This window comes from Aspergillus bombycis (assembly GCF_001792695.1).
Source record: "Aspergillus bombycis strain NRRL26010 chromosome Unknown contig00090, whole genome shotgun sequence".
NCBI classification, from domain to species: Eukaryota; Fungi; Ascomycota; class Eurotiomycetes; order Eurotiales; family Aspergillaceae; genus Aspergillus; species Aspergillus bombycis.
The window spans coordinates 141,766-151,693 of record NW_019170092.1 but is presented as its reverse complement, the minus strand read 5'-3'; the positions used below and the strand labels follow the sequence as shown (position 1 = coordinate 151,693).

At 49.2% G+C, this 9,928-nt stretch overlaps 3 protein-coding genes across 3 annotated transcripts; 2 read left to right on the top strand and 1 right to left on the bottom strand.

Annotated features, from left to right (window-relative positions):
* Nucleotides 1–1,543: 1,543 nt before the first annotated feature.
* ABOM_008406 (tubulin alpha-1 chain) lies at nt 1,544–5,285 on the top strand (the record flags this gene model as incomplete). Its single annotated transcript, XM_022535535.1, has 8 exons — nt 1,544–1,620; nt 1,720–1,915; nt 2,017–2,318; nt 2,385–2,646; nt 3,884–3,921; nt 3,973–4,024; nt 4,084–4,865; nt 4,946–5,285. The coding sequence occupies 8 exons, from the start codon at nt 1,544–1,546 to the stop codon at nt 5,283–5,285; spliced, it is 2,049 nt and encodes a 682-aa protein (XP_022386119.1).
* A 316-nt stretch (nt 5,286–5,601) lies between these two features.
* On the bottom strand, nt 5,602–6,840 carry ABOM_008405 (uncharacterized protein; the record flags this gene model as incomplete). The annotated part of the gene is made up of 1 exon (XM_022535534.1): nt 5,602–6,840. One exon carries the CDS (start codon nt 6,838–6,840, stop codon nt 5,602–5,604), a length of 1,239 nt encoding a protein of 412 aa, XP_022386120.1.
* A 1,311-nt stretch (nt 6,841–8,151) lies between these two features.
* ABOM_008404 (uncharacterized protein) lies at nt 8,152–8,945 on the top strand (the record flags this gene model as incomplete). The annotated part of the gene is made up of 2 exons (XM_022535533.1): nt 8,152–8,584; nt 8,638–8,945. 2 exons carry the CDS (start codon nt 8,152–8,154, stop codon nt 8,943–8,945), a joined length of 741 nt encoding a protein of 246 aa, XP_022386121.1.
* Nucleotides 8,946–9,928: the final 983 nt, after the last annotated feature.

The following is a 9,928-nucleotide window of genomic DNA, read 5'->3' as shown; positions in this document are numbered from 1 at the left end:
CATATAAAAAAGAGGCCAGTTAACTAACTGCACAGCTAAGAGTGCCATGTTGGTATACTTAAACTCACATAAACACAAACACAAACATTCATATCAGAGTGGGTCCCAGATCTAGCCCACTCTTATGTGCAAGTTTAGGTGCGAAAATAAAATAGCCATGCATCCTGCCCTACGTAAAGTGCTTCTCACTGGCATTCATCGAGGGATTAGTTTCACCTGCTAGGCTGTCCTTCTGTCAGACAAGGACGCTCTTCAGCTCAAATGGCCTAAATTCTAATTCTACGACTTCTGATATGATTGTTCCATCTACCATGGTCGCTAACCATGCACTGGCTCCGAAATGTTCAATTACGGGCATATACCCCCGCCACGATATCACCAGGGTAGGAAGATAGCGATCCCATGGAAAGACAGGATAGCTTTGGAGAGTCGGAAGCTAGCTGGCGAAAAGTAATAGTCAGGTATTTTTATGTATCACTAGACTGATATTGAAAGACCAAAGTGCTGGCCTGGCATTGACATGAAAGGATACGATCACAGAGCCTCGAAGCAGCTTGGCTCTGTTGGGTTAAAACAGCAATATCCGATGTATTAATTCCACGGCCGGGAGCCAACTCGCAGTGCGATCTTGTCGTGCCCGCAGAGCTTTATACGTCACTTGCTCTGGGCAGATTTCCGAGTGAAGTCGAATACGAGAATGCTTTTGTAGAAATAAGCCCGGCAGGTTATTGTGTATGGGAAACGGAAGACAAGCAAATCATTCCCAAAACGGTCATTGCCACCAAGTCCACTTTAGAACGAAGGGTCAAGGCTATACCCCAGCGCTAGTGGTGAGCATGCATACGTGGCATGCACCGGCCCCATCCGCATAATACGAGAGATGAGAAAGATTGCATGGTTTTTCATCCGCCAAAGTGCATTGTGCGGCCTGAGCAGAACGAGAAGTGATCGGGCTGAATATGTGTGAATGAGGCTCAATCAAAACGGCTGAATCAAAGGCCAAGGAAGACAGCAAGGTAACGGCAATCGGATGGAAGGCTGTGTTGTCAGACCTAAATGACGGCCTCTGTTATTAAGTTCGGCCTAAGAGATACAGCCAGCCTTGCTCTATGGGACTAATCTGACAGATGTCTGGATACAATTGATATCATTGGCGAAAGGTACACACCAGCGTTATACACGGTAGGCTAGCCTCGTGCATGGGACTCAGAGAGAGGGGTGGAGCAGCCCACAGGCCGCTATCAGTAGCGTCTGCTTCTCCACTAGAACGAATGAAACAAGTTGTGGAGAATTTTAAACGTCAGCTATTCCGCAAACACGTAACCGAGGTGCGCTAAGAACTAGCTCCATGAATGTCAATGCATCTCACTGGTCGTTGGGAGGCCTTAGCTGCAAGGTTTCGAAACGAGAAGGACGGAGAATTCTGCAGCGAGACTAGGGGGCCAAAAGATGGCCAGCTTGCTCAATATAATATGAGGTCCTCTGTCTCCTGGAAGCTGGGTTGAGCTTCAACACACACCACTACAGGCCCGCTTTCTCCATGATGTCGCGCGAAATTGAGCAGCTGGCTCAGCCAGCAAATAAAAGAAAGATGCGACTCATTGTCGCTAGCTGTAGTCGGTAAGGCATTACGCTTCCTAGAGTGGCGTTCGTCGCGGGAAACATTTCCTCCCAGAAAAGAAGGAATGCAAGCACCCCGGCTGATTCATAATGGAACAGAACAGGCACACTGGGACTCCATGCAGGACTGGAAATGCTGGGGTATACGCCCTATCACATGATTGATGTGATGTTCAAGGGTAGAAGCCCTCACATGAAGGTGTTCACAGAGGCTATAGTTGCCAATCACAACCAACTCTCCGGCATCAAGCGATACGAGACGCCAGACGTGGACAGGTGGATAGGAAACTATGATGTGAGTTCAATCCGGTGTTTCACCATGCTTTCCGTTTGTGTTGCCTTATTACGAACCATTCTTTTCCGACCCTAAGGGGACAAAATGCTGACGAGCTCTAGTGCTTGATGGAAATCCCAAGTTACATCGGGACTAGGGCCATCAGGGGATATATTGAAGATCCCAACGTCAAGTTTATAGTGACCGAGCGCATGCCTGAAAAATGGGTCAGGTCAATCGACAATACTATTGGGGAAGCTGTCAAGGCAGCCAACCAGTTTCCACTCAATATTCTGAAGCGTTTTGACTCGGAGCTCGGCCATTTCCTGCACCTCGCCACGGTAATGTACTGGGCTTATGCGGATGGGGCGAACCCAGGTGATGCCAACAGTGAAGCCGCTCTCTACAAGAACTACGTGGAATAGTGAGTAGTTTTGTGCCCTGGCTCACCATAACGGTTTGGATATTGCTGACCATCACGCGAATGTAGTATTCGAACTATGAAGGAAACACTTCCCGAGGATAGGCTCCTAGTGGTGAAGCTTGAGGATGGCCTGGGCTGGGAACAGATCTGCCCGTTCTTAGACCTGCCAATACCCGAGGAAAAGTTTCCTCGTGGTAATGAGCCCGACAAGTTTCACAGGATTGTTGCGGACTATATGGAACCCAGAGTGAAGGCAGCCATCCTGAACTTCGGTGCAATGGTCACCGCCACAGCTGGAGTAGCTGGATATTTGGGGTGGCGGTACTTTGTTCGCCAATGAAGAATGTGAAACTGGCAAGCCATTGCATCGGTCAAGTGACTTGCAAGGCGTAAAATTAAAGTAATTGTGCTGGGGATTCAATAGTACTTAAAACCACTTAAGGTTGTGAACGGTCGATGGCGTGATTGTGCTTAATTTGTGCTCATCAGGAACCACACCCACGCTACTACAACCGGGTGGGGCCAGTGATATGAATTAGAATATGTCGGTAATATAGCATACTACGGTGGAAGTCCAGCAAGATACTTCCTGCGAAGACTGTCAAATGCAGACCTAAGCGTGAGTAGGGTTTAGGATCCTATGCGGGCATGCAAGAAAATCATCAAGCTTAGTAATCCAAAGCTCTCCTATCTGCCACCTCCATATTCATAGTAGTCCGGAGTAGCTATGATTGTAGATTACAAGTTCTGGCAACCATCAACCAGTGTAATCGGTAATTTCCCAGGGAGAACAGCGCATATTTGGGGGGAGAGTCAAGCATCCGAAGCCAGGGGCGGATGCTCACCTAGAAGACCAGTTGAGTTTAATCCGACAGAGATATATGATAACATATTAATTGGCAAGTAATTCACTGCTGGACATCCCTGAATTAGGAGATATCAATCATGTTTCTGACAATTAGATGCACATGTTACTTGCCTCCGGTAGTAATCGTATCATGCGGCGGTCGCCTGCCTGCTGCCACATCGTCCCAGACAGGTTTTGATAACCAATCTCAAAGCATATGAAATTAAGTCTATCTCAGGTCCATTCCCCTTATATTTCTCTTTTCCGTTGCATTCTTGCTAGTATACGGCGTTCAACACGCTGCCTGCTGACGGCTGGATATGATAGTCACGTGATGGTGTTGATGGAAATACGAGTGGTTGACTCGAGCCATCCGATTCGTATTTCCTAGCCATTTCTCTCTCTTCTCTCGACCTCGCTGCTCAAGGGCTCACGGTATATGTAATCCAAGAAAGACGGGTTTCATCATGCATGAAATTGTACAGCCCCAACTGCTATTCTCTCAGTATTGTTCTTGCTCACATTGGTATATATATTTAGGTTCCCATTCAGATAGGACAATGTGTATGTCTCGTTATGATATCAGGGTCTTTGGAGAGGAATACGCATATTGATTATTAATATCTAGGGAAACGAAGTTGGCTCTAGTTTCTGGTGAGAATGGATTAACAGCTAGACGATGTATCCATGATGTTGTATGCTGATTATCTGAAGGCAGGCTATCTCGGACGAGCATGGACTGGACAATTCTGGAAGGTCAGTCAGGATCTGCAACAGTGGTAGTTCCTGATTCTCACATCATCGCAGGTTTGCTGGTTCTGACGACCAGCGTGAAAAGCTGAATGTCTACTTTTCTGAGGTTATTGATCGATATACAGCGTTTCCATTAGCACCTTCCAGCTAATTTCGATCCCGTAGATGGAGGCACAGCAATATGTCCCTCGTGCAGTACTGCTTGACTCGAAAACTGAGAGTAGGGACAGAATTTGTACAGGTCCTCTTCGCGCCCTCTTCCGCCCTCGTAGCCTTTTGTTCAGAGGCTATGGCGCCGGTCAATGCTGGGCAGCTGGCCATCACACTGCAGGCGCCGAGCTTATCGACGATTCTCTTGATATTGTGCGCCGTGAGGCTGAGGCCTGTGAATGTCTGCAAGGTTTCCAGATCACTCACTCCTTAGGTGGGGGAACGGGAAGCGGTATGGGCGCACTGTTGATCTCAAGGTTGCGCGACGAATTTCCCGATAAAATGATCGCAACTTTCTCTATATTCCCTTCACTCGTACCCGATGTCGTTGTCGAGCCCTACAATGTAACCTTGTCGATGAATCAGCTGATCGAAGATTGCGATGCAACTTTCTGCATCGATAATCAGGCCCTTATAGATATCTGCACGGGGAGTCTTGGGTTACACGATCCTTCTCATATGGAACTGAACCCCCCGATCGCAGAGGCTATGTCTGGTGTTACGGCTTGTTTTCGTTTCCCCGGGCAGCTCAATTCGGACCTGCGCAAGCTGACAATGAACATGGTGCCATCTGCTCGCCTACACTTTTTTATGCTTGGACTGGCCCCTCTGCCCGGTTATACTTCCCGGTCCTCCATCCGTGTACCGCAGATCACTCACCAGCTATTCAGACGCGACAATATAATGGCGTCTGGGGACCACCAGATGAGCCATTTCCTCTCATGTTTGACCATTTTGTGAGCGTGCCACCTTTTCTTGATGATCGCGGTTATTATAAATCGCGCGGCCGTTTTGGGCCAAATGCTAACTGGAGCAGCCGCGGCAAGGTCAACATGGCCGAAGTCGAAGCACAAATGAACAATCTGCGGAATAACCGCTCTGCTGAGTTTATCGAATGGGCTCCCAATAACATTCGATCCACTGTGTATTTGCCTCGTAGCCCCGATGTGTCATGCGCACTCTTGGCCAACTCGACATCGATTCAGGAGGTGTTTAGTCGCATCAGTGGGCAGTTTTCTGCGTTGTACAGGCGCAAGGCCTATATGAATCCTTATACCATGCATGGGGTGGATGAGCTTGATTTTATGGAAGCGGAGTCAAACATGAATGATTTGATCGAAGAATACCAGGAGCATCAGGGCGGCCCTGTGCGCTAGACAGGACGAACCAACAAGTTCATTTTGGTGAAATAGTTATGTTCAGGGCCAAATGCATTCGCATTTCGCCTTAGACCCGCACCACCGCCAGACACAACATGTACTCTCGTTCGACCCTGTGAGGGATCGATCCCAAATCAATGATAGTAAACCCATTTTGTACCTGTCATAATGTCTCAATATGTACTTGATCTGACACCTATGAGCAATCTGGATAAGTCGATCTACATACAGCAGGTGATAATCAGTACTAACCGTGAAATGAATGGAGAAGATATCCCTAGGTCAATCCTCTAAACATGCCCAATTGGTCACTTCAAACATCTTCTGGAATCTTGAAATCAGGCAAGCTCCTAGAAACACTATAATATTCGCTATTACGCTTTGCCGGCCCCAAGGTCGGCCCTTCTCGACGAACGAGGTACTTCCAGAACTGCTGTGCTTTCCACAGCTCCTTTCCAAAACAATGCCAAGCAGTCACAACGATCTCTCCCCCGTTGTGTCCTTCGTAGCGCACCCGAAACTTCGTCGTGCAACTCTTACAGCGCCAGGTGAAATTGTCCTTTGTTGCTGCCTCTGCCAGCTGTGTAGATATCCTGGGCGGACGGACACCCTTCTGTAAAAGAGGCGGAAAAGCCGAAGTGATGGCGATAGTGAGGTGCGAGCTATTTGTGACCGGTTTCTTGGAGCAAGAAGTCTTTGGTGGGGGTACACCTGTCGTGGATAAATGTGCACAAACGCGGAAAGGAAGGGGGGTGATATCCCCCGCTTGAAGGGCCCGAGTCTGAGAATGGTTGTTCCGTAGATGGTGCTCCTGGGTAAGGACGAGGTTCCGGTCAACCCATCGTGCCGACGAGCAGAGGCTGTAGCTGACCAACCCCTGAGTGAAGGTAAAGTCGCCGTCGAATAGTGAAATCGGTGAACTCACGCCTGTGGCGGCGGGCTGTGACTCGAATGCCTCGAGGATATGCTCCCACACCAGGCTGTAGCCACCCGATGGTGTTTGCGGCCAGTAGTCGATACTGGCTAATTGACCCATACAACGCTTCGTCCATTTAGTCTCGCGATGGTCCTTGGGTCGCTTGAGAGGTGGGTGCATCACCTCGCATCGCGGGCAGTATTCACTTCCGGGGAGGTCGCGTTCGAGAAGCTCGACCAGCGAGCCGTGATGTCCATATTGAAGCCCATAGTGGCGAGCTCTTCCACGAAAGCTCGCCCAGGATGCGGTGCCGAGTCGATGCAATGCTTCTTTGCAGGTGAGCGTTAAACACGCTTCGGCGTCAGGCGGTAGGTGGTCAGTGATTTCGTCGAAAATTTCTCTGGGCAAACCGAACAGTCGTAATGTTCGATTGGGATCTCGCTCTATTTCAAATAGCGACCGCTCGAGATAGGTTGGTTTTGGCTTCTTCACTGCTCGACGGTTGGCATTATGATTGCCCTGGCGCTTGGATCCTTGCTGGCTAGGGCTATCGCGGTTGCGCAGGGATTTTTTCCTTTGGCTTGTCTTATTGCTATATGTAGCTAATTGAGCCTGCTGGGAGCGTGTACGTGCCATGTCGAGGATTCTTGTAGGAGAATTACTCACGTGGAGAGATACCACGCCTGCATGTTATACTATCACTCCACCTACGAATGAAAAGGAAGCTATCACGAAATAGGGTTGCTGCCTGAATTCCATCCGGTTGGTGCCTAGCCTCAGGCAGCCGTCCCGGATTCAATTTGAAATCCGTTTCTACCTAACCGTCGTCGTTCAACCGACTGATACTTCTACCACCAAAATAGATATTCCGTGCCACGATCGAGTATCCGCCACAAATGCGAAGCTGGATGTGTATAAGGGAAAGCCCAAGGGCTGGTAGAGATTAGACAACCGCCTTTTAAGCCTATCTTGAGCCGCAGGAGAAGTCGGGCAACTGCCGGCGATAGCAAGAGCCATTGGCTTCTGTTTGGCATTCATCGATCAAACGTGGCTTGCTGACGAAAGGCTCAACCTCAATAAAGGCATGGTTGATTGGATCGCCGTGTCGATAGCGTGCTGTAGTGCGAAGGGCGTTCCCACTTTTTCCTTAGCGAAGTTCGCTTCATAGCTGATATAATTGATTGACGTGCATAAATAGAGCCGGGTCAGTATATGGAGAGGAGGTTCCAACATCACACCTTAGAATCATTAGAGAAAAGAGGTCCATATCTCGATGGTTGTATGGATACACATACTCAATGCTCAACGCCTATCTGCTATGTCCGACAGTAAAAAGAAACATCGAGATTAATAGATTTTGCTACTGTGGCAAGAAAGTCGACTGACAATGGTTCCTCACCCCTCATTCTCCAGAAGAACCACCTTCTGAGGCTTCCCTTCAGCCATAGGTCAGGGGTTTGACGAAGAATGGTTCGGCCTGAATAAATGCATGATCAATGGAATAGCTCTGTTTCTTAGTCAAGACGATCCCACAATGCGACTTCGCTCGGGCTTGGGGGTCCGTAGTCAGTCCGCAGAGAAGGAGACAATGATATTCTCATGCCATCAACGTATCCCTTCGCCCATGTCCAGCTTGAAAGTCCGCTTGCTGCAATACAGCCACAGTGGCCCAACCGCTGAGTCGGCGGTGAACTACGCGGTAAGGAACAGACGTCAAGCTGATGATATTCGGGGGACATGACCACGGGACCTCGACCCGATCAATCACGTTGATCGCTCACCTGGACTTCACTCCAACATCACCGAGCTCTCATTATCGACAGTTTTCTTCCTCAACTGCTCTGCGTGTTACTTCACGGGATCGATCATTCACTTCCACCTCGCGTTTCCTTTCCTCTTCGCTTTACGGCCTATCTCAACCACCACTATCACACCGCAGCAACCACCATGTCGTCCCCCCCTCGCAGTTCATCGATCAAGCGACCTGACCCCAGGAATGCACACTCTCCTGTCCCCTCTGGTCCCCTCCTCCGAAGCAGAGCTAGCAAGAGTTCCCCGTCGGCTACCCCGCAGCAATTGTTTTACTCGTTAAAGAAGGAGATAGTCGCCACCAATGGACCTGCCTATTTTGAGAGAGATGGTATTGCGCCTGAAACAGGCCACCTGGTAGCCAGAAGTTTGTGCGAGGATGGCGATGTCGAACGCAAGAGCGTAACTATTTCCTACAACCCCATCAGCCTGGTCCTATCGATAAAGATGCCCACGGTCGCGCACGAGGCTGTTCAAGAGTGGGTAATCAGCGAAGTCAAAGTCAAGACCCTACTCACCGGCTTTTTTTCCGTCGGGGAACTGGATAGCATTTTCATTCTTGGACCTAGACGTAAGGAAATTAATATTCTCTATAAGTGAACCATACTGATAAGAGATATATAGGTTACGATTCTTTCCCCCCACCTTGGAACAACATTTATAAAGAGCCAGATGTCGCGATCACGTTTGCGGGGGTGCCTCTGCCCATGATCGCCGTCGAAGTAGGCTATACCGAATCGTGGCCCAAGCTTCTCCGGGACAGAGACCTCTGGATTATTGGGGGAGCCCCCCACGTCAACGCTGTCTTGCTGGTCAAGTGGAATTTACGCAAAAATAACCATGTCGCTGGTTATTTGGAACTTCATCGTCCGGGTGTAGCCAATCCGCCTCGTTTGGTGAGTATCAAAAAATTATTTGAACTCTTCTGGTGAAGTTACTGTTGATAAAGCGCTAACTAATGTTCTTCGTTGTAGCAAATATTCCCGAGCCCCCCTCAAGGCAGCCCCCCCCAATTTCTAGCGTTGAGACGCGCAGATTTCTACCCGGTCGGCCAAGTTCCAGTTGGGAGAAATCCCAACGACATATGTAATTGGAACATGGACAACCTGAGACGGATAGCGACACTACTCATGGCGGAAGAGGGCTTGTTGCCAGCGGTATAGCGCCCCAGACCTTTGTAGGCTTTCCACATGATGATGAGATGTATTTGAAACCACATCATCCTAGATACACCTCTAATGGAAGGTTGTGGTACATCTAGTAGTCTAAGTCATTGCTCTACACCATCGTCGCCCGAGATGTCGCCATAGCACCGACAGCCGGTGCTCTAGCGGCCGACATCCGGACCGTGAGTGGGAAGACGTTGTAAAGACGTTGTATTTGTTTCTTTCTTGTGTTGTTTTTCACTTTCCCTTCCTGCAAAGCTGATTTAAAGTAGCACTTGGTTGAACTGCCTCGCGACCCATAAAGTATAACCATCATGTGCGGGTTTCCATTTCCCCATGATATATATATTTCGTTTTTATTAACCCCAGTAGGTACCCGACGCAAGAGCCGATTGCAGATAGGCAAAGCTCCGGACAAGTAAAATCAAGCTCAATCGCGACGGCTGGACTTGCACGTTTCTATGTTTGTTTTCATTAGAAGTGAGAGGGTGCCATTGGTTCGCTGAGAGGCTACGATGGCGTATAAAATCGCCGGGTGGTGCAACTCCTGGTATGCCCAAGTCGGATAAGCCAATTCGAGCGGCAGCTGGTTCTGGCCAGTGGCCGGAGGGGCTCGTGCTTTGACAACACGGTCAAGACGAGAGGGTCCATCGTAGCTAGGAAATTCTCCTTGTCGCCCCCGCCGCAGGTACCGGTCGACATGCTTTCGGCGATGTCGTCTAACAATTATCTCATCCAGCTGCCCTGTC